This window comes from Poecile atricapillus, chromosome 7 (assembly GCF_030490865.1).
Source record: "Poecile atricapillus isolate bPoeAtr1 chromosome 7, bPoeAtr1.hap1, whole genome shotgun sequence".
Taxonomy (NCBI): domain Eukaryota; kingdom Metazoa; phylum Chordata; class Aves; order Passeriformes; family Paridae; genus Poecile; species Poecile atricapillus.
This window is the reverse complement of record NC_081255.1, coordinates 33,172,947-33,199,485: the sequence shown is the minus strand read 5'-3', so window position 1 is coordinate 33,199,485 and position 26,539 is coordinate 33,172,947. Positions and strand designations below refer to the sequence as shown.

General features: G+C 52.6%; 1 protein-coding gene across 1 annotated transcript; it reads left to right on the top strand.

The window, feature by feature from the left end:
* The first annotated feature begins 989 nt into the window (after positions 1-989).
* On the top strand, positions 990-26,539 carry WLS (Wnt ligand secretion mediator). Its single transcript, XM_058842420.1, has 12 exons — positions 990-1,226; positions 12,145-12,417; positions 17,554-17,678; positions 18,098-18,259; positions 19,029-19,165; positions 19,484-19,652; positions 19,819-19,916; positions 20,396-20,459; positions 20,672-20,815; positions 22,100-22,183; positions 23,637-23,790; positions 24,400-26,539. The coding sequence occupies exons 1-12, from the start codon at positions 1,121-1,123 to the stop codon at positions 24,507-24,509; spliced, it is 1,626 nt and encodes a 541-aa protein (XP_058698403.1). The 5' UTR covers positions 990-1,120; the 3' UTR covers positions 24,510-26,539.

Below are 26,539 nucleotides of genomic sequence, written 5' to 3'. Positions count from 1 at the left end.
GATCCTTGATGTACCCAGTAAGTAAAACCAGACAGAATCCCAGACTGGTTTGGGTTGGGAGGGACCTTAAAGCTCATCTCATCCCAGGGACACCTCCCACAGTCCCAGGCTGCTCCAAACCCATCCAGCCCAGCCTTGGGCACTGCCAGGGATCCAGGGACAGCCCCAGCTGCTCTGGAAATTCTATTCCAGGTCTCTCCACCCTCACTGTAAAACTCTGCCTAATATCTGACTGAAATCTCTTCCCCTTCAGTTTAAATCCATTTCCCCTTGTCCTGCTGCTAGAAGGTGATGGCAGGAGGGGGTGAGCTCATTCTGGACCATGCAAGGACTCTGTGAGCACACGGAGCTCAGAGCAGGAGGCCGGCAGCTTCCAGAGGGTGGGATGGGTACACAGCATCCTGCTCTGGGAAACGGGGATTGATGGAGGGGAGCAGAACCGGGAAAAGTGCTCAGTGTGAGAATCCAAGGAGTGCTGGGGGAAGGACAAAGCATTGCCCAGAGCCATGGGGATGGGAGAGCAGTGGGGAAAAGGTGATGGTGAGCTCAGGTTGGAGAAGAGAAGGTTCCAGGGAGAGCTCAGAGCCCCTTGCAGGGCCTGAAGGGGCTCCAGGAGAGCTGGAGAGGGACTGGGGACAAGGGATGGAGGGACAGGACACAGGGAGTGGCTGCCAGTGCCAGAGGGCAGGGCTGGATGGGATCTTGGGATTGCAGGAATTGTTCCCTGGCAGGGTGGGCAGGCCCTGGGATAGAATTCCCAGAGCAGCTGGGGCTGTCCCTGGATCCCTGGCAGTGCCCAAGGCCAGGCTGGAAGCGGTGGAAGGTGTCCGTGTCACGGCTGCTGCCCGGGCCGGCGCCGCTCCCGGTGCGGTTCCCGTTCCCGGTGCCGCTCCCGGTGCCGTTCCCGATCCCGATCCCATCTCCGCTCCCATTGCCATTGCCGTGGCGGCCCGGGCGGGGCGCGGCGAGGGAGGGGCGGCGGTCACGTGTGGCCGCCCGGTTAAAGCGGCCGCGGGCGGCGGGAGCGGCACAATCACGGCTGGGGCGGCGAGCGGGGCCCGCCCGCTGCCCGCGGCCCCCGCTCCCGGCGCTGCGCCCCGGCCCGCACAGCCCCGCCAGCATGGCCGGGGCCATCATCGAGAACATGAGCACCCGCAAGCTCTGCATCGTCGGGGGCATCCTGCTCGTGTTCCAAGTCATCGCCTTCCTGGTGGGAGGGCTCATCGGTGAGTGCCGGGGGCCGCTGCCTTCCTCCTCCTCCTCCTCCTCCTCCTCCTCCTCCTGCCCGCTTGTTTAGCGCTGGTTACAGTATCGCTGACTCGCTCCCATGATCTCATTATCCGCTTTTGTAGCCGAGCGATCCCGGCTCCGGGCCCTTTGTGCCCGTCCCGCGGCTGCTGCGGGGGGAACCGGCCAAGGAAAAGTTTTTGTGTTGCTTTCTCCTTTTTTTTTTTTATTTATTTTTTTTTTTTTGGCCTGGTTTCAGCCTGGATTTAAAGAAAGAGGGAAGTGGGAAAGCTTCAGTATGGCGACGGAACGCGCAGGGAGCCTCGCGTTTCAAAGTTGGCTTAGAAAAAAATAATAATTTATTTTTTTAAAAGGATTTTTTCCTCCCTTCTTGGCGCTGCACCTCCCCGTGCCTCGGCCTCCGAATCGACCGCGGGAGGAAACCTCCCCCCTTACCAGAATGAGAACAAAAAAATATTAATGAAAAATCTAGGAGGGGGGAAAAAAGGAAAGAAAAAAGGGAATGACTGGTGGGAGGGGGGTGCCGGCTCTGGGGTTTTTTTAGGACTCGCGATTTGTCCGGGCTCGTTTCTGCGGGGGATCCCCTCCCGATCCCGTCCCAGGAGGGGTCCCCTGTCCTCTCCTCCCTCCCACCTCCCCAGCTCTGTCAGGACGGGTCCCCTCCCTTTCACCTCCCCATCCTCTTCCAGGAGGAGCCTCTTCCCCTGCACCTCCCTCTCCAGGAGGGACCCCCCATTCCCGACCCCCTTCCAGGAGCAGCTCAAACCCGCGTGGGCTCGGCCTGGGTTTGTTCCTGCCCGTGGAAAACCCTCGTGGCTGCCCAGGGAGGGATTTAATCCCTGTCCCGGGGCCCCCCGGCTCCGCACGCCAATCTCCGCACCGGGCACTTTAAAGCCCAGATTGTGTTTATTTACCCCCGAGCATTCCCAAAGGCAGGGAGATGGGAACTGGGTTCCCTGGGGGATGGAAGGAGGGAGATGGAGGAGAGTGAGTTTGGGGCAGTCCTAGGATTTTTAAAATATTTTTCTTTTTTTTTTTTTTTTTACTAGAAAGCAGCTGAGTTCTGCGCCGGCTCCTTGGAATGATGGGCGCATGGATGTGGCTGCTTTGGCCATTTCCAGGGTGGGAATGTTGCCTTTCTGTCCGGGAAGGACTGTCCAGCCCTGCGGGGCAGCCCCCACTCCCTGGGCAGGGCCATCCTTTCCTCCCGGGCACGATCCCTGCAGAGCTCGGGGGCGTTTCAGGAAGAATCGGGGTCAAATTCACTCTGAAACTTTGTTGTTCTTTGTTGGGAGAATAAAGTTGGGCTGTTCTGTCTGGGAGGGATTGAGGGAATAGCCCCAGCCACTCCTTGGGAAGCTCTGTGCTCCTGGTGCCTATCAGGGCTCTGCCTTCATGGCCTTGAATTATCAGTCTCTAATAACCTTAAAATTCCACTAAACAATTTTGGAAAACTTCAGTTTCCCTTATTCTCTTATTTTCTCAGCTCCATCACAAGGGAGTCACTGGCACATATAGACTAAAACTCGTTTTTCCTGCTCTTGCAGGCCTGAAACCACACAAAGTTTATCTGGATTCATTTTTTTCCTTCCATTTTTTTCCTCTTTAAGAGCTGGTTCAAGAGCAGGTTACTGAACCCGCTGCTGATTCCTGAGATAAAATGTCTTGGCCTGTGCTGTGCAGAGAAGCCAGACTTCATCTTGAAAGGGCTTTTCCAGCAGTTTCTTGCTGCTAAACTGAAATAGTTGCTTGTTCCAAAGGCTGGTGTGGCTCAGAAAGCCCTGTTTGTGCTGGCATCTGGGGACAGATGTGACAAACAGATGTTTATGGTTGGCTTTACAGGGAAAACACAAATGTTTCTGCTCAGTTCTGAAGGGATTCAGAGATTAAAGAATTTAAATTATGTTAGTTCAACTTTCCAGCTGGTTTATGCCCTGCTTTATTGGCTGCTGCTGCTGGGCATCCTCCTTGGGCCCTCCCATCCCGGATGGGTCTCCCAGGTGGGGCTGGAAAGCTGCACGGACAGGTTGGATGGGCTGGGGCCAGCATGGCCAGGGATTTGGGGCTGAGTTCAATGCCCTGCACAGGCTCAGTCGCTCCAATCCTGCTGGAGTAAATGCATCTTCTATCTGTGGTCAAGTCCCAGAAGGAGCTGCCCCAAAAGTTCTTTAATTCCTGGAAATCCCCACTTGGATCTTCCCTCAAATCAAACTGCTCTAATCAATCATCCAAACTGTTTTTTCCTCTGCAGCATTTACCCCTTCTGATGCATTTAAGGAGTTTAGAGGCTCCTCCCTGAGCCAGCAGCTCCCAGCCAGCCCTCCTGGGAGTGGAAATCCAGGGATATTTGGTGCTTGTGAAACATTAAGTTCCATGTGTAACCTAGGTGTGGTCCCCAACATCTGGCAGGGTGACACACGGCCTGGGAGGCTGAGCAGCTCTCCCCAGGAACCTGCCTTGCTTTGGGCTCCCTGTATCCCTGGAAACTGCTCCAGGGGCTTGGGACTGACCCCTTCAGTGATCCCCAAGCACGTGGTGTTTCCTCCAAGGAGACTCCTCGTGCTGAGCCCTGGCTCGGTGGCCGGCGTTCCGAAGGGATCAGAGCCGTGCTGGGAGAGCTCCCGGGGGTGACAGCAGGTGGGGAGGGAGCAGAGGTGGCACTGACACAGTGACCCTGCTCTGGTTTGATCCAGTGCACCCAACAGACACCAAAATCCAGTTATTTTGGTGTGCCCAGGTCTAGACAACCCAAAATACGTACACGAGTGGGACAGGGCTGCAAAGCCGAGCCAGCCTTTCCCCTCGCAGGCACTTAGGTCATGTTTCAAAACAATGACTAAGTGCTCTATTTTAACAGATCCCTCGTGCCAGTCCAAAACACCCAGATGCAGCAGGTTGGTACCTGATAAACCACCACAAAGCTGGTTTTCCTCACACTGGGGGCTTTCTGCCACTGCTGCTTCCCAGCTCGCTTTTGGGCAGTCAGTGTGCGATGCCGGAGTTTTAATGCGACTTCCACATTTCTCTTTTATTTAGCAGCAGGAACCTTATCAGCTCTCAGGTGGGATTTGCTCAGAGCTGTCTGTTGGCAAAGCATGAGATGCACATGGACAGGAGAAATTCCTGTGGCAGGAGGAAGCTCCAGTGGCAACAACTCCCTGACAGGAGCGTGCAGCCAGATGGGGGACAGGCTCTGCTCCCAGGGAACAAGGGACAGGATGAGGAGAAATGGCCTCAAGTTGTGCCAGGGGAGTTTTAGGTTGGATATTTGGGAAAATTTCTTTGTGGATAAGGTTGTCCAGCCCTGCTGCAGGCTCTTCAGGGCAGTGGTGGAGTCCCCGTGCCTGGAGGGAGCTTTGAAAGCTCAGAAGGGAGCAAACACCCCAAAAGCGAATTTTATTGGTTTGTTTCTTTGCTGTGCTATGGTGATGAAGTGCTGGCTCCAGAAAGTGGGGCTGTCACTACTTGAAACCCCACAGAATCCCTGGTGTCTGCTCTCTTTGTAGAAAACATCTTGTTTAAAGGTCACGCTTCTGGGCTGTGTGTGATGTGTTCGCTCGGGATGCAGCAGTGGGAGATAGAACATGATCCACAAAATTAATCCTAATGCAGCCTTGTCTCCACTATCCCGCTGTAAATGATGGCATGTGTGGATTACAGGAGAATGGGATCACCAGGAATGGTTTCTGTTATCGTTTGTGAGGGATGAGGCTGATGATGATTTACAGCCACGCCGGCATTCCCGGGAGCCCCTGCCTGCTCTGCCTTCCCTGGATCCAGTGTGGTTGTCCTGGGATGCCACCAGGCTGGAGCTGGGACAGCCCTGGACAAGGCATGAGGACAAACCTTGGACCTCCAGTCCTGGGGCAGCGTTGGGTCCCTCAGGACAAGACAGACTCTGAGGGGCTGGAGTGTGTTCAGGACAGGGGAAGGGGCTGGAGAATCCCTGAGGGAGCTGGGAAGGGGCTGGAGAATCCCTGAGGGAGCTGGGAAAGGGCTGGAGAATCCCTGAGGGAGCTGGGAAGGGGCTGGAGAATCCCTGAGGGAGCTGGGAAGGGGCTGGAGAATCCCTGAGGGAGCCGGGAAGGGGCTGGAGAATCCCTGAGGGAGCTGGGAAAGGGCTGGAGAATCCCTGAGGGAGCTGGGAAGGGTCTGGAGAATCCCTGAGGGAGCTGGGAAGGGGCTGGAGAATCCCTGAGGGAGCTGGGAAAGCTCAGCCTGGAGCAAAGGAGGCTCAGGGGGAATTTCTGGCTCTGCACAAGCCCCTGGCAGGAGGGGACAGCCGGGGGGATTTGGGATCTGCTCCCAGGAACAGGGACAGGAGGAGAGGGAATGGACTCAGGCTGGGCAGGGGAGGCTCAGGTGGGATTTTAGGAAAAATTCCTTCCTGGAAAGGGCTGCCCACCCTGGCAGAGATGGAGTTCCCATCCCTGGCAGAATTTAAAGCCCTGTGAAGTGGGACATGGGGCAGGGCTGGCCTTGGCAGTGCTGGGAAATGTTCAGTTCACTGGCCTAAAATGGCTTTTCCAGCCTAAACAATTCCATGATTCCCACAGCTGAACCAGCTGCAGCATCCACCTGGCTGTGCCTGTAGCTGGGAATTTTGACTGGGATGTTCCAGTGGAGTTCAGCACAAGTGCTCCAGGCCAAAGCTGACTGGGACACAGTGGTGTGTGCAGAATCTGACTGGATTTATGTGGGTTTGATGCCTCTTGGTTGTTTTGAAAACAAAACTTTTGATTACAAAATTATCTTTGTGGGAACCCTTTTTAGTTGCCTTTTCATCCTGAAATTTTTTTTGCATATAAAGTATTTTAAAAATGAATAAAAACCAAGCAGATGTTTGTGCAGCAACATCCTAGTTTTGGAAACATTTTGAAAGGGAATTTTTAATGACTTATTTTATGTGAGTTACTTTAAAGGTCCCTTTCCAACTTGAACTTCTTCTGCCTTATCCCAAATCACAAATCTCCTTGGTTCAGACAAGTGCAGGGAGTGCAGAAAAACTCTGAGCTCCAGGCAAACCCAGAGCAGGGAAATGCTGGAAGTGCCCACCCGTACACTTGACAAATTTAACTGATTGGAAAAGTGGAGGGATTTATTTAGCACATGAGTCCTCTGGGTTGAGAGGATGGATTTAAGGAGGTGCAGGTTCACTGCTCCCTTCCCTGGCTTAGGCTGGAAAAACAGAATTGTTGTGACTGGAGGAGCTCAAACTTCCTTGTGTGTCTGGCCCGAGAGATAATGAGTCATGTGTGGCCATGGCTGAGCAGCTCTCCACAATCCCAGCTCATTATCTAAATGTCTGATTTGGCTCTTGAGCCCCGAGTTTCCAGGATTTCATTTCCTTTCCTGGGATTTCATTACCTTCCTCGGGCTGAGCCCATCTTTTGACAGGGAAAGCGCTCGGATTTCCAAGGTATGGATAGGAAAGAGTGTTTCAGGCTGGGGACAAAGAACATTTTTGTGTGCCTGACTTCCTTTCATCCAGGGCCTCTCCAGGAGCTGCTCCGTGGCCATGAATGCCAATGGATCCTCTGTATAGACACATTCCTGCAGTGCTGCAGCCTTGGCAGAGGCGCTGGGAGCCCAGGAGAAAGCAGACACCAAAGGTCATTTCTGTTTAGCTTAGGTCTGCTCAATTCTTCTTTTGAAGAGCTGTAACTGTAGCTGAATGGGCAAAAGTGCCAGAAATGGAGAGTTCCCAGGCAGGAATGTCAGTGCTGGGGCCTGAGGAGCTGAGGAATCCTCGGAGGTGCTGGGATTTTATCTTTTCACTGCTGCATCACTTCCAAACTCAAACCTGGGATAGCTCTGGTGATGAGTTCAGTCCTTCTGCTGGATTTGGATGTGACCAAATGAATGCTCACATTTCCCAAGCAGAGCTCCCGCTGCCTCCCAGCCCTTTGGGAGGGAAAGCCCCTACACAGGAAGCCTTTTCCTTGGCAAATAACATTTATGGCCTTTGAAGTCAGGCTAGAACTCCCTGATAGCCTGGGAAAGCCTTTGAAGAGCTCAAGGTGTCCAGTGGGGAAGGGCCTGGGCCGACCCATTCACATGGAGATGAAATTCCTCACATATCTGAGCACAGTTTCCAAGGTGTCTTATCTTGGGGAGTGTCAGGCTCAGGAGAAAAGCTGCTGGATGCCAACAGCTCTTCCTGCTCCTTCGGATCTGTTTGCAGGGATTTCATACCTTGGCTGAGCATTGCAGGAAATGCATCTCATCTCACTGGAAAACCAATGGGGAAGAAGATCAGGCTCTCTGTGGCAATTAGCAAATCAGTCTTACCTCTTTTTTTTTTTATTATTATTCTTTTAAATAAAATATTTTTGAATATCCATTTCTGCATTTAGGGAGTTCTGCTCATGCTCACCTCATTTGTATTCGTTGCTGCTGTTGAATATGGATGTGAATTATGGAGATCATTCATTCAATTCTCCCAGCAAGTTGTGCCTCATAAGATTTCCCTGCTTTGTGACTTGCCTGGGGCTGAGGGAATAATTCCTTATCTCTGTTCCCCAGGAGCCCTTTGGCTGCTTCTCAGGGAGCTGGGAATCCCCTGCAGTTGTGCTGCTCTCAGGAGGCTTTGCTGCAAAAGGAGAACAAACCTTGAGGAAAAACACAACCCCTGGGACATGAGAGTGCCCAGCAATCTGTGACTGGATTGTAGAGCCACAGAATCCCAGGATGGTTTGGGTTGGATGGACCTTAAATCCCATTTTAGCCATGGCAGGGACACCTTCCACTATCCCAGGCTGCTCCAGGGATCCTGGGGCAGCCACAAACAGTTTTCTGTTCTGATCCAGCAAACTTGGGTTTGATGGTTTGGACAGGTTCATTCTTAGGGTCTAAAAAAGATAGAGAAAACCTGTAGTACTGAAAAAAACCATCTTGGAAATAACAGAAATCTGGGTGTTGCTGCAACAGGATATCTGGGAACTCCCACTGTAAATCAGGGTGGAATTGGTGCCCTGGGGCTTTAAAGGATTTTGGTCTGGGTAAGGCTTGAAGTCAAATATAAGGAAGAAAAACCTTTTCCAAGGGGAGTGGGCTTCCAGTAGGCAGTGTGGTTATTTAAATATACAATTATTCTGCATATAAAAGCTGCTGCAAAGCTTTGTGAAATAAGAACTATCAAAGAAATAGCAATTAAAAGTCTCTGTGTCACTCAAAATTTATTAAACAGCGAGGTCAGGAAAGAGGGAGGCAGAAAAATTCACGCTGCAATAAATACATCTTTATAATCCCGAGTGTATATATGGTGTTATCCAGGTTCTGGCTGTTCCAGTTGGAAAAGCTGGGTCTGTCCATGATAAATTAGCTTGTTTATTCCTACCCTGCAGTCGCTTAGGGTAATGAAGCAGAAGCCCTTTGTGTGTGCTCGCTGGGAAGTGCTGGCTGGCTCCGAAGGGGGTAATTGAGTAGAAAAGCAGAATGCTCCCGGTGCCGGGAGAAGTTAAATCCCCCCGAGGTCAGGGGGATTCAGGCTTTAATCAATGTGGACACAATGCAATTGAGAGTTTCCAAAGGGCTTGTTTATGGTGCTGGAGCAAGGGTCGGTGGTTAATGGGAGTGCTGGAGGTGCTGGGATGAGAAGGTGCAGGATGTGATTCCCAAGGTGAGGGTGAGAGGGGATGGAAATCCTGTAGGAAGGAGGTGATTGAGGCTTTTCATCACGGGAGCTTTGTGAAGGTCTGCTTAATTTATTGAAATTAAAATACTGAGGGATGGTGGCTCTTACCCAAACCTAGGTGTATGTAATATCCCCCCAAAAATGCTAAAAAATTGAGCTCACTTGTCTCAGTAATATTTCTTACCTAAAGATTTAAGTCTAAAACCAGAGAAGCAATGTGGTTTGTTTTTTTCCTTTGAGGACCAGCTCCTGAGGGAGGCCCCTTGGACTTTATTTCCCCCTGTCCTGGTGGGATCAGGCCCTGAGCACCTGGCTGGGCAGAAAGGATGGAATTGTGTGCAGGAGCTGTTTCAGTCAGTGAGACACAGCTGAGGTGGCCCTGGCAGTCCATGGGAAGCCCTCCCTGGGCAGTGGTGGCCACAGTGATGAAGGTGTCCAGCTTTCCAGGCACTTGCTGGCTGAATCCATCCCAGGGAGCAACAGGATCTGCTCTGCCCCGGTACTTTGGGATATGTTTGGGGTTTCTGCAGTGAGCTGGGCACCTTTGGAGACCCAGCTGGAGGAGATGCAGAGACAGAAATTTCAATTAGATATTGGGCAGGAATTGTTCCCTGGCAGGGTGGGCAGGCCCTGGAATAGAATTCCCAGACCAGCTGGGGCTGTCCCTGGATCCCTGGCAGTGCCCAAGGCCAGGCTGGATGGGTTTGGAGCAGCCTGGAACAGTGGGAGCTGTCCCTGCCATGGCAGGGGTTTGGAATGAGACAAACTTGAAGGTCTCTTTCAGTCTGTGATCCTGTGGCAGTGCTGGCAGCCCCAGCACCTCCTGCCCATGGCACTTGGCACTGCTGCTGTCCAGCCCCCTGGCTCCAGGGGTCTCTGCCCCATGGCTGCTGCCAGTCCTTGGGGCCAGGACCCCTCCTGGGGGCTCCCAGAGAGCTGCACTCCACTGGCTCCTGCCAAACCTTCCTGGGGATGCTCTGCTCCCCCCTTACCCCGAGTGGTCCCTGCATTCCTGCAGTTCTCACAGCAGCGAGCAGCCCGGAGCACGAGGCTGATCCACTGCCTTGTGCACACAGAGCTGCTCAATAATTCACAATAATTCACAATAATTTACAGGCTGACAGAGATCCTGGGATCTGGGGAGCTGCTGCATCCCGGGGCTGGGGGCAGCCCCTGGCACCGCAGCACAGCCCAAATCCCTCGCTGCGAGCTTTGTTTTGCATAGCACTTTGTAATGCTGTTGGCTGGCTTGGCTGCAGCTCCACAAAGCAGGTTTTTTGTTTTTTTTTTTCCACTTGGTTCAACGCTCACTTGGATTTAATGGGCCAGGAGCCAAATCAGTAATGGAAGCCAAGTGCCGACGTTTGTTTGGTGCGCGATTCCCGACGAGGAATATGTATAGTAATTGTCTCATGCTCCTCAAAGCTGTAACTTTGGCAGAGGGGAGGCTGCAGGGAGCGTGCCAAGTGTTTAAAATCATAATCAGGCAGTGATGAAAACATGTATTTATGGCTATAATGAGTTGCATCAAAGCAAGAAACATTCGGCTTCTCTGTAGAGGGAACGCTGTCTCTTAATTCAGAAATGCCTTCGAAATCACCCAGAATGTGTCAGAGTTAAAGAGCTCAGAGAGCTCAGCTGAAATGCCTGGCTTATTTCACAGCAATATTCCTGATATTCCCTTCCAGCTGCAGTTTTAGCTGTGGTTACTGGGCTCTGCATCGATGCACGGTGGAGGAATCAACATTTATTGCAGTGTTTTATGCACTATGGGCACGTCACGAGTGCTCTGTAACCCTGCGCTCGCAGCTTCGTTTGTGTGTGAATGCTGTGTTTTATTCCACTTTGCTGTTTCTTGATGCAGTATTTATGCTGGATTTTGGGAAAGGTTCTTCCCCCAGAGGCTGCTGGCACTGCCCAGATCCCCAGGGAATGGTCCCAGCCCTGAGGCTGCCAGAGCAGCTCCAGGAGGGTTTGGACAGTGCTGCCAGGGATGCCCAGGGTGGGAATGTTGTGGGGTCTGGGCAGGATCAGGGGCTGGATCAATGATCCTTGTGAGTCCCTTCCAATTCAGGATATGTCCTGATTCCGACATCAAGAACTCACTTAGTTTTGGGGTTGCTTTAATGTCTGAGTGTGGTGTGATTCCTGAGTGCAGCAAGGGTTTGGGATGCAGCAGTGCATCCCAGAGAGCTGAGATGAATCTGGGGGTACTCCTGGAATCCTTTCAGTGGGAAAAGCCCTCTAAGGCCAGCGAGTCCAGCCATTAACTCAGCACTGCCCACCTGCTCGTGCCAGTCCCCTGGAGCCCACCCTCACCCCTGTGCCTTTGGAGCTGGAAGAAACTCAGTGCCGTGAAAAAATGGAAAAAATGCGGTTTATAAACATTTGGCTTTAGAGCAACTTCCTCCCGCCTGGCGTTGAGTCACCTCTCCCTGCCCGTGGGAAGCCGTGTGGATGTCACCCTGTGCCGAGGTGGCACGCTGGGCAAGGTGCTCCACAGGGTTCCTGGCTGCCATCCCAAACAGCTCCAGAGCTGCTGGATGATCCTGCTGTGCCCAAATTACAACGGAGCCGGGGCTGAATCATCAGCGCGGGGCTGGGGGCAGCGGGAGGGTGAAGCTCCCTCTGGGGTCATGCTCCTCATTGGGATATTGGGAGTTTGTAGGGTGGTGTTATTGCTGCTGGAGTTTTTTTGGGAGGGCTGGGATCTGTCCTGGATGATCAGAATGAGGATGGTGACAACATGAAAACCTGCAGAGTGTCATTTGCCATGCCACTCACTGCCCTGGAGGAAAATCTTCCTGCCCAAAGAGATGTGTGGCCTTGCGTGGTGCAAATCCCCGTGGTAAATCCTGCCCTGCCCTGCAGGACCACGAGGTTTGGGATTAGTTTATCATTCCTGGTTTCTCTGGGCACATGCTTTCTGTGTGGATTTGCTTGAGTGAGCACAGGAAAAGGAAAAGATTTCAGTAAATGGGGATGATTTTGTGTGACTGAGGTATCTGAGACTGAGCCAGGAGATCCCAGCTCTTCAATTAATCCTAATTTGATCCCACTACAAAATCAGTAATACATCTGTGGATGTAATAAACTTAATTACTTGACTGTGAGATCAAAGAGCTGTGAAGGAGCAGCACTGGGTGCATTTGTTTTAGATTGCCTTCAAAGAGTGGAGCGGGGAGCTGCGAGTTTTGGTGGGGAAACCGCTGGGTCAGATGTCTGCAGATGCTCCAAGCGCGGTTCTCTTGCCTTCCCAGCTCCCAGCCCCACGACAGCCGTTCCCTACACGTCAGTGAAGTGCATTGACGTGAGGAAGAACCACCACAAAACCAAGTGGCTGATGCCCTGGGGACCCAACCACTGCAAGAAGCTGAAGGACTTTGACGAGGCCGTGAGCCAGCAGATCGAGGCCAACGACATCGTGTTCGCCGTTCACATCCCGCTGCCCAGCAAGGAGATGAGCCCCTGGTTCCAGTTCATGCTCTTCATCATGCAGCTGGACATCGCCTTCAAGATGGACAACGACCTCAGTAAGTGACTGGCACCGGGAGGTGCCTCCCCTAAAGGGATTTTCACCTTGTGCCCTGAGTTGTGAGGTGGTGCTGGAGCACTTCCTGAATCTGGGAATTGGTGATCCTGGGTTGGTTTGGGTTGGGAGGGACCTCAAAGCCCACCCAGAGCCACCCCTGCCATGGCAGGGACACCTCCCACTGCTCCAGCCTGGCCTTGGACACTTCCAGGGATCCAGGGGCAACCACAGCTTCTCTGAGCACCCTGTCCACCCTCCCAGGGAACAATTCCTGCCCAATATCTAACTTTAATTTCCCCTCTTTCAGTTTGAAGGTAATATATAAATACTAAATAAATATATAACACCCTTGCCCCCACACACAAAACACACAGCTCCCCCCACAAACTCAAAAATAATCCTGCAATAAAACCTGCAAAATGATGTTGAGAGCAGCAAGGGTAGAACTGCCCTGGCCCTTCCTGGAGGGAAGTTGTCCATGTGTTTGCATGTTTTAAAGTGTTTAGGGAAAATCCCTCTCTAAGCTCCAGTGAATAAACAATTTGCTTTCCAGACTGGTTGAGCTGGGGTGTGTGGAGCTCCTGCCCTGGCTCCAGCCTGGCTCCATGCTCAGGGATCCGTGGGGTGGGATCAATTCAGGGAGTTAGTTGGGGTTAGGAGCTTTTTTAGCCAGCTTTGTGTCCTTGACCCCCTTCCTGCTCAGCGTGGGACTGTTCCTCCAGCCATTTATCCCAGAATCCCAGACTGGTTTGCGTTGGGAAGGATCTCAGAGCTCCATGGGCAGGGACACCTTCCACTACCCCAGGTTGCTCCAAGCCCTGTCCAACCCTGGGCACTTGCAGGGATGATTAAATGCATTATCATTAAGATAAGCTGGAAATGAGATTGTAGAGAGCTTTCACCTGTGTTCTTATCCCTGTAATTATCTCTGAAATACAGAGAGAGCAGCTTTGTGCCTCCTTCCACTTGGATAGGTGATTGCATTAGGGAAACAGCTCTTTATTCCAAGGATTTTCAAGTTGAAGCACTGTGCTGGAGTGAGGAGCAGGCTGCTGGAATGCTAACCCAGCGTCTGGCAGCGTTTCTGCTGCACGAGCAGAGCCTTTGCTTCAGCTCTGTGCCCTTCAGGGACTGAGTCCTGCAGAGGTAGGAGGGGATTTTTGAGATCTCAAAGCAGAAAAGCTCATCTTGGGCTACCCCCTGGCTAATAAAAAGGAGGTTTGGGGGTTTCCCAACACTCTGTGCCAAGTTGAAGGCAGGTTAACTGTAGAATCTCAGGAACTGGTAACACATTTCTTGCTTGCTAGATTGTGTCCTAACAACTCTTGAAGAAATAAACAGAAGACTTGTTAAGCTGAATTAATTACGTGTGTGTCTGTCCCCTGCTGTTAAATGAAAGGGCCTCATTGATCAGGTGATTGGGATCAGCTCCTCTAAAGGCACGGTGACAAGGATGTGAAATAACCTCAGTTCTTCTTTTAAAGCAACAATTCAAGTTTCTTCTCTCTGGAGCCCTCCAGGTCTCCTGCTGCAGCTGGTGCCAAACCAGGGCCACTCCTGGAAGGTGCCACAGCTGCTGGAGCCTCCGGTCACTGTCCTGAAAACAGTCTTGGAGCTGCCTCAGATGATCCAGGAAGGCAGCCCTGCTGGGAACTGCACAGGATCTCTCCTCCTGCCTGGAGCACATGCTGCTCTCCCCTGGAGCTGCACTGCAGGCTCTGAAGGTGCTGTGCAGGGTCCTGGGCTCTGCCAGTTCCCCTTGGCCTTCACCAGGGATGTTGCTGAGCCACATCAAACTGTCTCTTGCTTTTTTCCTCAAAGGCCCCTGCCAACATACAGAGAAAACCTGCATTCGGTTTTTTTCCAGGGTGCTGGGTGCCAAAACCCTCCTGGGGCAGGGGCAGCTGGGCTGTGCCTGTTGGGAAATGTCAGTGACTCATGGCTGGCTCCTCATCCACTGAGAGCTGGAGTCAGCCCTGTGTCAGCTCTCCTCATCCAGAATCTGTGTCAGCTCTCCCCTTCCATGGCCTGGGTCAGCTCTCCCCTTCCATGGCCTGTGTCAGCTCTCCTCATCCAGAATCTGTGTCAGCTCTCCCCTTCCATGGCCTGGGTCAGCTCTCCCCTTCCATGGCCTGTGTCAGCTCTCCTCATCCAGAATCTGTGTCAGCTCTCCCCTTCCATGGCCTGGGTCAGCTCTTCTCATCCATGGCCTGGGTCAGCTCTCCCCTTCCATGGCCTGGGTCAGCTCTCCCCTTCCATGGCCTGGGTCAGCTCTCCCCATCCAGCCAGAAGGGTTTTGCTGGGGCAGAGGGGAAGGGCAGCCCTGCTAAGGTGCCCTGAGAGAGCCTGGCAGGGGCTGAGCCTCCTGGAATACCCAGTGGGATCTCACCTTTCAGAGGAGCAACCAGCCCTAATCACCTTCACCTTGGGAACCCCCTCTGGACTTGCAGTTGTTTTGAAATACAGATTTTTTGGAATGCAGATGTTTAGAAGCTGAGCTACTTCCCAGCGTTTATCCTTCCCAGAAAGCTGGGAGAGACTCAGACTGTTCCTCTGAGGAAGAGGCTATTTCTGTGCTGTCCCTTTCCTTTCTTGATGCATTGTGCACTCAATTATTAAAACCCCTTCCCAGAACAGGGAAAGGAGGGGGCCAGAGGAAGGAGATGGAGTTGCTTTGCAGCTGGAAAGCAACTGTGTACAGTGAGAGGGCAGAGTGCTGCAGCCTCCTTTTCTAATTCATCCAGCCTTGGGCTTTTTGGTAGGTTTTGTAATTTTAGGGAGTTGGTGAAGCATGGAATTGTAATGGAAATAATTCCAGCATTTCTGCTTGCCTGCCATAGGCTTCTCCCCAGCCAGCTGTGTTAGTGTGCAGCTGGCACAGAGCCCCCTCCTGAAACAACTCCACTATTTTTAGGCCATTGTAATATGAGCAAAGATATCCCGGGCAAGCATTGTCCTGTAAAGTGATTCATGGAAAAGCTCCTGGGCAGTAAAATGCCAGTGGGAAAAATGACACTGGTGGTGCTTGGAGCATGAGCAGGGAGTCCCTCAGGGGGAGTCACAGAGCTCAGGGCTGGGAAACCTCCAGGAGTGTGTCTTGTCCTCATCTGGGCTGGAAGGACCTCAAAGCCCATCCAGTGTCACCCCATGCCATGGCAGGGACACCTTCCACTGCCCCAGGCTGCTCCAGCCTGGCTTTGGGCACTGCCAGGGATCCAGGGGCAGAAGGATTTATCCCTGAGCACCAATCTGATCCTGCTCCCTCTCTGTTTAAAGCTGTGCAGGAAAAGGGCACCCTCCCCTCCCCAGAAAATTCTCTATTCACCATCTGATGAATGTGAATAAGGCACAAATCTTTAGATTTGGTTCTCTGTCACTGTCCTCCTTGGTTTCCCAGGGACAAAGGGAGTTGCTGATGGAGGGCTGGCGTAGGATTATCATGGAATCATTCAGGTTGGAAAAGACCTTTAAGATGGAGTCCAACCACTAAGCCAGCTCTGCCATCAGTCTGCTGTGCTGAGATATATGGGTATATGGATATGTCTGTATTTTATGTTGACAGCCCTGAAGGGTCTTTGCACAAAACTCATTTCCAAGGGGAGGTGTCGCCCCAGCGGAGAGACTGATAGAATTCCAGAGGGAGCCTCTAATCCATTGGCCTGGAAAGGCACGCAGCAGTTCATCTTCTGCCTTCTGCTTTTCATACTCGATGGCAGCAGCAACATTTGGACTGCAAAGATGAAATACTGAAAGCTGTTTTTCTTGGATTTAATCCCAAGCATTCCAGTTGGTTTTATGGCTTCTGAAATGGAGTTCATGGTTCTTTTTAGCCGGGCCAAGTTCAACCTTATGTTCCCATTTATCTGTTTTGCTGGTCTCCTAAACAGCGGATCTGAGATGGCAAATTCGTGTTTCATGGAAACCCAACTCCTGGCAGCTCTGGAAAGGGACTGGATGTGGATCTGGATGGTGCAGATCACGTGCACCAAAAAATGCTCAGAAAAATCCTGAGGTGTCCACATCAGATGCTCAACCCAGCCACCTCCGAAGGGCGTAAAAATAGAACCGCAAACCGCAGATCCCATCCACACCCCTTCCCATCCGGTGGGATGAGTGTGCCACCACCTATTCCCAACAAAAATACAGCTGAAGATGGGTTCTGGAGCCATCTCCCCACACTTCTCCACAGTGGATGGATTTGGAGCCATCTCCCCACCCTTCTTCACAGTGGATGGTTCTGGAGCCATCTCCCCACACTTCACAGTGGATGGATCTGGAGCCATCTCCCCACCCTTCTTCACAGTGGATGGATCTGGAGCCATCTCCCCACACTTCTCCACAGTGGATGGATCTGGAGCCATCTCCCCACCCTTCTCCACAGTGGATGGATCTGGAGCTTTTCCAGCAGCTGTGGCTGTCAGAGTTTGGTGCCCTACAACAGGAGGCTGGGCTGTAACATGCACATGCTCGTTTTGGAGCGTGTTCCTCGTTCAGCGCCTTCCCTGGGATCCGTGCCTGGTAATCAGGAGGATTTTCCAGCTGGTGGAGCTGGTAGAGACTTGCCTGGGGTTTTTAACCACGTTGATGTGCTGCTCCTTGGCAGCCTCAGCTGCAGCTCCAGTGCATGAACTTGCTCAGTTCCAGCTCCTCAGTGAGCCTGTCCCAGCCTGATCCAGCCTGTCCCATCCTGATTCCCCCCTGGCAGCAAGGAGCCCCCGGCAGTGCCCAGCAAGGAGAACCTTTCCAAGCAGCTACCCCAGGCTGTCACTGCACACACGGCCAGGAGGGGACGAGCTGCTGGCCCCACATGGGTGTGTGACCTTGTCAGGCCACGAGCTCTGCGTGTGTCACAAGCTGGAGCATCTGCAGAGGCAGGAACAAGTCAGGGCAGGTGTGGAGGAGCAGGGGAATGCTCTAAAATGTTCTCTAGGTGAGGAAAGGAGAGCTCCAAAAACTTTCTGTTGAACAACTGACAAGACGTGCAGAAAACATCAATGCTGTTGTGCGTGGTTGGTTCTGAGGTTTTTTCAGCACAGCTCAACTTCAGTTTGTTAACTGTCTTTGTAAAGGAACTTTGTGTCGTGTTTTTTAATTGCTCTGGGAACCTTCTGAGCCTCCTGTCTCTTTGCTGTTGCAGAGGAGAATGCAGAGATCACCCTGGATTTGTCGCTGGCCTATCGTGACGACATGTTTGATGACTGGGAGGAAATAGCACATGCCATAGAGATCAGGAAGCTGAAGTGCACCTTTGGCTCTCCAAAAGTAAGGAATTTGAATGACCCTGGTGGTGGGGATGAGTGGGAGTTGTCCTCTTCCAATCACAGAACCATAGGATCGCCCTTTCCATGAAAAAATATTCCCCAATATCCAATATATACAACCTGAGACTGTTTTCTCTTTTATCTGGGAGAAAAGGCCAATCCCCAGCTGGTTCCCACCTCCTGTCAGGGAGAGGGTTTATCTTGGAAGGTCCCATTAAAGCTTGAAATGTGAACCTGTTTGAGGTCAAACCTTACTTATTGATCCTAAACAATCAAAAACAGGGGAAGCATCCCTCAGCCACTGTCCCCACGGGCTGGAATTTGCAAACAGGCTCTGGGTGCTCCCAGTGCTCCCAGTTGGAGGGTTCTGTGGTGTGCTGGTCCCAGGGGCTGAGGTTCTGCTCCCTGTCCTTTCTGCAGACGGTGGAGTCCGAGGGCCGTCACTACGACTGTGACTTCCTGCCCTTCATGGAGATCGGCAGCGTGGCACACAAGTACTACCTCATCAACATCCGCCTGCCCGTCAACGACAGGAAGGGCATCAACGTGGGCATCGGCGAGATCAAGGACATCCGCCTCGTGGTGAGTGTCCTGTCCCTCCCCTGCCACCCAGATCTGTGCCTGGGCTGCTGCAGCTCCTCTGCTGGAGCTCCTCTGCCTCCAGGGGACTGTCCTCCTCCCTGGGAATGCCCTCTTTGCCTGCTCTTCTGAGGAGCAATCCTAAGCCTCCAGAGCTGGCCTCTTCCCAAGCCTCTGAGCTCCGTGTCCTCACCTCGGTCTGCCTGGGGTGCAGAGTCCTTATGGGCAGGAGCTAAGGAGGAGCAGGAGGGTTCAGAGGGGGCCTGGAGGGTTCAGAGGGGGCCTGGTGTGTGCTGGAGTTGGCTGTGGCCATGTCTGGGAAAGCTGTCAGTGATACTTGCTCTGCCCACCCTCGAGTATTGGTGAGCAGGGATGCTTTTCCCAGCTGGAGACGCTCCCAGCACGGCTGTGGTGGCTGCAGACAGCGGTGGGAGGACGCTGGAGAAACACATTAATGAGCCCATGCTCTTCCCACCGAGGGGCACTTGGCTCCATGAGGATCTCCTTGTCTGGGAGTCATTCCACCAGCTTTTCTCCATGCTGTGTCAGAATTCCCTCTCTCCCTCGCCAGGGAAGCCGTGTCTGCTGGCATTTGTTCTCAGACCTTCTGGAACCTGCCCAGGTGGCCTGGGGGCTCAGTGGGCACCCATTCTCTGTCCATCATTGGCCAAACCATGGTTGGGATGCACTTCCACGTGTGTGCCTCTCCTGACACTCCATGAGGAGAAGCACAGGGTGATGATGTTAAACCCTGTACCCTGGTTTTCCTCAGGGCATCCATCAAAACGGAGGCTTCACCAAGGTGTGGTTTGCCATGAAGACCTTCCTGACTCCCAGCATTCTGATCATCATGGTGTGGTACTGGAGGAGGATCACGCTGATGACACGCGCTCCCGTCCTGCTGGAGAAGTGAGTGGGGGGCCATGGTGGTCATTGCTCCCAGAGCCCGTGGTTGGGATATAGGAATTGTCTCTTCTCCATCCCCTCCCTCCACCCAGGCACTCTGGGAGCTGGAGACCTCCACAGCTTCTCTTTCCTTTCCTGTTAAACCCCTGGAGAAAAAGGAGCTGCCCTGAGGGGCTCAGTCCTAGGGGGTTTGGTGGCAGGAGGTGACACTTCCCAAACAGTGCTGGATTTCCTTCTGTTGCTCTCCATGCCCAGCTTTGGCTTTGGGGGCTCTGTCCTTCCCTTGCACACCGGACAGAGATGGTGTTTGTGCCTCTCCAGGGTCATCTTTGCTCTGGGAATTTCCATGACGTTCATTAACATCCCTGTGGAGTGGTTTTCCATCGGATTTGACTGGACTTGGATGCTGCTCTTCGGAGACATCCGGCAGGGCATCTTCTATGCCATGCTGCTCTCCTTTTGGATCATCTTCTGCGGGGAGCACATGATGGTGGGTACCACACCCATGGCAAGGTGGTTTCCAGCCCCGCTTCCAGGAAATCCTGGCAGCTCCCTTGCTGGTGGTTGGAAATGATGCTGTGGGGACTTGCAGCAGCTGAGGGGATTTCAGGCTAACTTGCTTTTCCTTTTTCTCCTCCTCCCCACCCGGTGATCAGGACCAGAACGAGCGGAATCGGCTCTCGGGGTACTGGAAGCAGGTTGGACCCATCGCCGTGGGCTCCTTCTGCCTCTTCATCTTCGACATGTGCGAGAGGTGGGTGCAGCTGTGCTCCCAGGCTCGGCCATCCCACAGCAGAGGTTCCTGCAGCAGGGACCCCATGGCTGGGTGCACAGCCCCATCTCCCAGAGCCAGGAGAGGCTCCTGCAGGAGCTCTGAAGTGTGCTGGCCGTGGAAACAATTCCCTCCTCACCCACATGGGAAAGCAGCACAGCCAGCTTTTCCCCTGCAGAGCCCTGGGAAAAGGTTCTTCCCCCAGAGGCTGCTGGCACTGAGCAGATCCCCAGGGAATGGGCACGGCCCCGAGGCTGCCGGAGCTCCAGCAGCGTTGGGACAACGCTCTCAGCTGCAGGGTGGGGTTGTTGGGGTGTCTGTGCAGGGCAGGAGTTGGATCAATGATCCTTGGGGGTCCTTCCAACTCAGGATATTCCCTGATTCTATGATTCCCAGGCTGCAGAGCGGACAAGGGGCCCTCTGAGCCCTCTGACAGTTGGTGTTGTCTCTCCTTTCTGCAGGGGAGTGCAGCTCAAGAACCCCTTCTACAGCATCTGGACCACCGAGGTGGGCACGGAGCTGGCTGTATCCTTCCCCTGCTTTGTGGGAGAGGGAGGTGCTCCCTCCTGCCAGGTCCCTGGGAGGGAGGTGTGAGCAAACTCCTGCTTTTAGGGGGCAGGGAGTGCCTCAGGCACTGCAGGAGACCACTGAGGAACTGAATATGGGAATCACCTGGATCACGTTTTCTAGGATTTCTTGTTGGTTTGTACCATTTTCCCTTAACTTCCTCTGCACAGATGGCCTTTATTATAGTAGCAGGGATCTGCCTGTGCCTCTATTTTCTCTTCCTGTGCTTCATGGTCTTCCAAGTGTTCAGAAACATCAGTGGGAAGCAGTCGAGCCTCCCTGCCATGAGCAAGGCTCGCCGCCTTCACTACGAGGTAAGGGTCCTCCTTGGGGCACAGATTATTTGTTTCTAAAACACATTTTGGACCTCAAAGTCTGTTCTGAGACCCCCCTTTAGCTATTTCCTCATACTTCCATTTCTCCTCTAATATTAATTTATGTGTTTAATGGGAGGTCTTGCTAAGACCATCTGGTTTTTCATGGTATAAATTTGGTATAAATTTGGATTTTTGGGGTTATCATTTCCTTATGAAGTTGCTGAGGGTCAAAGCACAACCCATTATCCCCATTTTTAGTCCATAATTTTGTATATTTTTCTGTCCTACCTGATTTTCCTGCTGCCAAGCCCAAGGGGCTCACTCTCAGTGCTTGACCTGCTTCTACAGGGGTGCAAATATTTATCCCCAAAGTTGTTCTGTTAAATTATGGTCACTTCTTTAAAGAAGTCCTAATCACCCATCAGAAATGCACATAAAAAATTAGAAAATTGGACTTGAAAGAATTTGAAGCAGATAGTGAGTGGTTTTTCCCTCTAGCAGGAGGCAGAGGGGTTCAGCTTGTGGTGCAGAGCTGCTGCTGCCACACTCCACATCCAAACACGTGGGGAGCACAGAACAGGTGTGGAAGAGTTAAATTAATAGTCCTTTGTTGTCGTGGTGTGGCAGGGTAATTACGCAGACACTGACATTTCCACCTAAATTCCAGAACCAGCTTAAAAAAACCCACGTGCTCGCCCAAAACCAAAAGAATTTGTAAGTAAAAATGTAAAAGCAGTGAAAGCAGGGGCGGTGGGCAGTGGGGTTGCCAGCCAAGGAGTTCATCTGGGAATCTCCATCCCGTGACAGCCAGCCAGGTTTTCCAGACGTTGGAATCGCTGCAGCTCCCTCCCAGCCGGGCTGGGGGTGAGGATGAGTGCGGTGAGACCCGAGCCCACGCTGAGACACCACCAGTGTTTGTTTTACCAGAGCTGTCGGGCCATCCCCCCCTGCAGCCCGGCTCACACCGACGTGCCACCTCTTCCACTTAATTAAGAGCTGCTCAATCAGTCACCGGGCAAATGTCATGGAAAGGCAGCGCTGTCCAGACGTGCCCACCCCGCGCGGAGCTTCCGGCAGGAGCGCAGACGTGTGGGGAGCAGAGGATATGGGCTGTGCTCAGCACGGCACAGGAGTGGGTGGAGGTTGTTTTGCTTTGGGGTTTCGTGGGTTGGACCCTTGTTTTATTTTTTATTTTTTATCCTCGTGTCTTGTCTATCCTAAAACCAAAAATGGGTTTTGTGGATTTTGTTAATGTGACCAGTGACATTTCTCTCTAAACAGGGGCTGATTTTTAGGTTCAAGTTCCTGATGCTCATCACCCTGGCCTGTGCAGCCATGACCGTCATCTTCTTCATCGTGAGCCAGGTGAGGGATGGCTCTGGGCTTCCCAGGAGAGCATCAGCTTCCAGCCGCTCCCGCCGCCGGCTCATCGCTGGTCAGGCAGGACTGGCCTGTTCTGAGCACCTTTGATAACAAGTTGCTTTTGAAGAAGTTGTTTTCATTTATTTGAAGCTCTGCCATGCAGTTGTTGAGGTTGGAGCCGGCACAGAAGCCCTTGGCTCCTGGGGAGAGTTGGGGCTGTGCTGTGGGAAATCGGCTTTAGTCATTTCTGGGAACACAGCAAGGGGAAAATGTTCTGTTCACACTGAAACACCCAGGTGGCTTTGTGTGCCCACGGAGACATGAGAGCATCCAACCTTCCCTGGGCTGACTGCAGCCCTGCTGTGGCCAGCAGCAGCTGTACCTGTTCGTCCTGAGCTCTGATGTCACCTCTGTACAAATGAGCTTTTATCGCTGCTTGAATCATGGAGTCGCAGTCTGGCTTGAGCTGGAAGGGACCTCAAAGCCCATCTCATGGGCAGGGACAGCTCCCACTGTCCCAGGCTGCTCCAAACCCATCCAGCCTGGCCTTGGGCACTGCCAGGGATTCAGGGACAGCTCCAGCTGCTCTGGGAATTCTATTCCAGGGCCTGCCCACCCTGCCAGGGAACAATTCCTGCCCAAGATCCCATCCAGCCCTGCCCTCTGGCACTGGCAGCCGTTCCCTGTGTCCTGTCCCTCCATCCCTTGTCCCCAGTCCCTCTCCAGCTCTCCTGGAGCCCCTTCAGGCCCTGCAAGGGGCTCTGAACTCTCCCTGGAGCTTCTCCTCTCCAGGTGAGCACCCCCAGCTCTCCCAGCCTGGCTCCAGAGGGGCTCCAGCCCTGGAGCAGCTCCATGGCTCTCTTTTTAAACTACTTTAGTTTTCTTCTTGGCCTTTCTGTTGCTCTTTAACAGAAAGCAACATTGCAGATTGAGCAGTCTGTGTATCTTGAAGGAATATTAATATTGATGATATATTCATGGATGTTGACAGCCCTCAGCATGTGGCAGGTTGGTGCTGTCAGCCTGGCCCCTGCTCAGCCAGCTATGCTCAGCACATCGATTCCCCCGTTATTCACGCTGGTTTTCCTGCTATACAAGGTCTGTTTTTAGCAGTGGGGTATTTTGGGATGTCAGTGGTGTCCCCAGGTAGGGAGTGCCCTTCATGTGCCAATCTGTGCTGTGGCAGGAGTACCGCAGAGCACAGAGGTTCAGTCACAGCAAATGAGACATCAGAGCTGAAGGAGTCCTGAGGGAATCATTTTCTCAGGAGCATTTTTTCCCTGCAGACTGAGACTGAAGAGGAGAATCCCAGCCTGACTTCTGCCTCACTGAACCTGCTACACTCCATTTTCTCCGTCCACTTGAATTGACTGTTCTCACTGATTTGCTCCAAGGCTGTGTTTTTATGGTATTTGCTCTTCCTGATGGCCTGTCCGTGTCTGTTTTCTCTGGACAGGTGACAGAAGGCCACTGGAAGTGGGGGGAAGTCACAATCCAGGTCAACAGTGCCTTCTTCACCGGCATCTACGGGATGTGGAATCTCTACGTGTTCGCCCTCATGTTCCTGTACGCGCCATCCCACAAGAACTACGGTGAAGACCAGTCCAATGGTAAATGTCCCCAAATGACCTGAGGGCTCTCATGGAGACAAAGAGGCACAAAGTAGGGGATGCCTTCTGTGCCTTTTTTTTTTTGGCCCAGGTGCACACTCAGTGCCTTGAAAAGTTTTGCAAATGATGGTTTGGGTTTCCAGGCGGGTATTTGAATTAATGGCTGGGTTAGACAGGTTTGACTTTTAGGCAAGGCTGGCTGGAGCCTTCAGGATGGTTTTTGTGCCTTTTAGCACTGCCCAGATGGAACTGCGTAGCTCAGATGGAGGGATGAGGAGTGGGGAAAATAGATCTTCCTGGCAGGGAGTTGTGCAGAGCCAGAAGGGCCCCCCTGAGCCTCCTTTTCTCCAGGCTGAGCCCCTTTCCCAGCTCACTCAGCCTCTCCTGGTGCTCCAGACCCTTCCCAGCTCTGTTCCTTTCTCTGAACATGCTATGTCCCCTCAATGTGTTTCTTGTGCTTCTGTTTAAATAACTGTATATAAAATAATTGATAGGAAAGTTGCTGGTCCGTGGCTGAAAAAGCTGGAGGGAATAAACTGGATCCTTTCCTTCCGAATAGTCCCATATTTTATTGTGGGACCGCTCTGATGGAACGCGTTTGTTTCTCAGGTGACCTGGGGGTGAACAGCGGGGAGGAGCTGCAGCTCACCACCACCATCACCCACGTGGATGGGCCCACAGAGGTCTACAAGCTGGCTCGGAAGGAGGCTCAGGAGTGACACAGAGGTGCCTCAGCAGGGACCAGCCTGGGGTGGGGAGCAGAGGACACACGAGTCCCTCTGGCTGGAGAGCTCTCCGGCCGCATCCGCTCCTCCAGCACCCCGTCCCTGGTGCGTTCACAGAGCAGCGACAGCGAGCAGAACATTTGTAACTCTTTACTATGGTGTAGTTATTCCTGGGGGGAGGGCTGTGTATATTGTGTTACACTCGGGCACGTAAAACCCTGCTGGAAGGGCACTGAGGTTGCAAAGTCGCACGTCGGGATGTGGGGCCGTGGTTTGATTTTGCTGGGTGTGCTGGTGCATAAAGGTGCTGCAGGCAGCTCAGGCAGGAGCACGTGCTCAGTACTCTGGGTTTGCTCCTGTGTGCAACTTACACAAGGTGTTGGTTGCAGGAGGGAGCCTTGTAAAAACATTTAATTCCACCACTGTAGCTGTACTGACCCTTGTCTGAGTGTTTGGTGCGGCCCTGCAGCCGCTGCCGCTGGATGAAGCGCAGCTGGGAGAGGAGTAGGCTGTTAGTAAAGCTTTAGTAGAAGCAGTGACTGCTTTCTCAGCAGGTTTTGCAGCTGTTTGCTGAATACAGGGAATGTCCAGCCTGGATGCTGAGCTGAGTTGCAGGAGAACAGAGCGCTCCTGACCCGAGTTCCCAGCTGGCTGATCCCACAGCCAGCTCCTCCCTGTTCTCAGTCCCTTTGGCTTCCCGTGCTCTCATGGCTTCCTCCACCTTCCCCTTTTGTTACAGCGCATCCCTGGGAGCTGGGCAGTCTCGCTGTGTGCACTGCCAGGCTGGAGCAGAGCTGGATTCTTCCAGGGATTATCAGACTTGAAAGGATCCGCTGGTCACGCACTAATGTGGATCTGTGCTTTCCCAGAGCAGATGCAGGCGCTGGGCTCGCTCAGCCCCGCGCGGAGAGGCCTTGGGCAAAGAGAGGGGAGTGGGAACTGACCCGGGGTGGAGGCTTGAGCTGAGCCCTACTGGGACCAGTTCACAGAAGTGAATGGTGGGGAAGGGCCTGCACTGCTCTGGGCACAGCTTCCATCACCTGGAGTGTCCAGGGAGCCTCATGAGCTGGCAGGAGTAAATGTCTGTGTTAACTGCTGGCACATATAACTCACCCTCCCAGTTCTGGCCCTGCAAGGTAAGAATCTGCTGCTGCTGTGTGTTGCTGAAGGGTTAGAGAGGAGGCAGAGAGGGGAAACTCATTCCTGTCAGCCCAGGTACCATCACAATTCCCATCCCAGAATTTATTCATTTACCCTCATCTATTTATTAAAGCTCAACACTATGAATTAAGGGAGGGTGGCACCACAAGGTCACCTTGCATGGGTTTGATTGCTGGACACCCCAAGTTGTGCACCATCACATGGGGCTCCTCCAGTCAGGATGTGCCACACCAGGCAGACCCCTCTGCCAAAGGCCTGCTCCCCCTGTATTAACTGGAGCTCCTATTGGATTTTTCTTAAAGCAATTCCATTTGTTGTGTTTGCCCTCCCTGGGATCCCCAGCTTCCCCTGCCCCTGGAGGCAAAGCAGGTCCAAGCAGTGTTCCTACTTGTAGTAGTTACTCCATTACAAAGTTAATTAAATCAACGCACATCCCTGTAACCCTGGAACGTTCCCAGCTGAACACTCGACTTTGCAACTTTACCATCCCTTTTCCCTTGGGTTCTTACGTGATATTTATGTTGTCCCCATAGCTGTGTCCGTGGGTTCTTTTCCAGCTTAGACTTTAGCATTGCGTTTTGTAAAGGCTCCCCACGAACGGGGAGCTGCAGCTTTCAAACCAAATTTTGTGTCAAACACTAACAATTTGTTTACGGGGCGCGTGTATGTGTGCGTGCGTGTGTGGGTTTTTTATTTCTTCCTTCCTCAGCCCTACTCATATGTCTCGGAAATAGTCCCTGGGTCTTATTAAAATATATCCTTTTGTTTTTTGTTTAGGTTGAGTTCAGTTTTTACAGAATGCTTTCAGCAACCTGGAAAACACGTAGTTTTGTTAATTTAAATAAAATATACAATATTGTGGA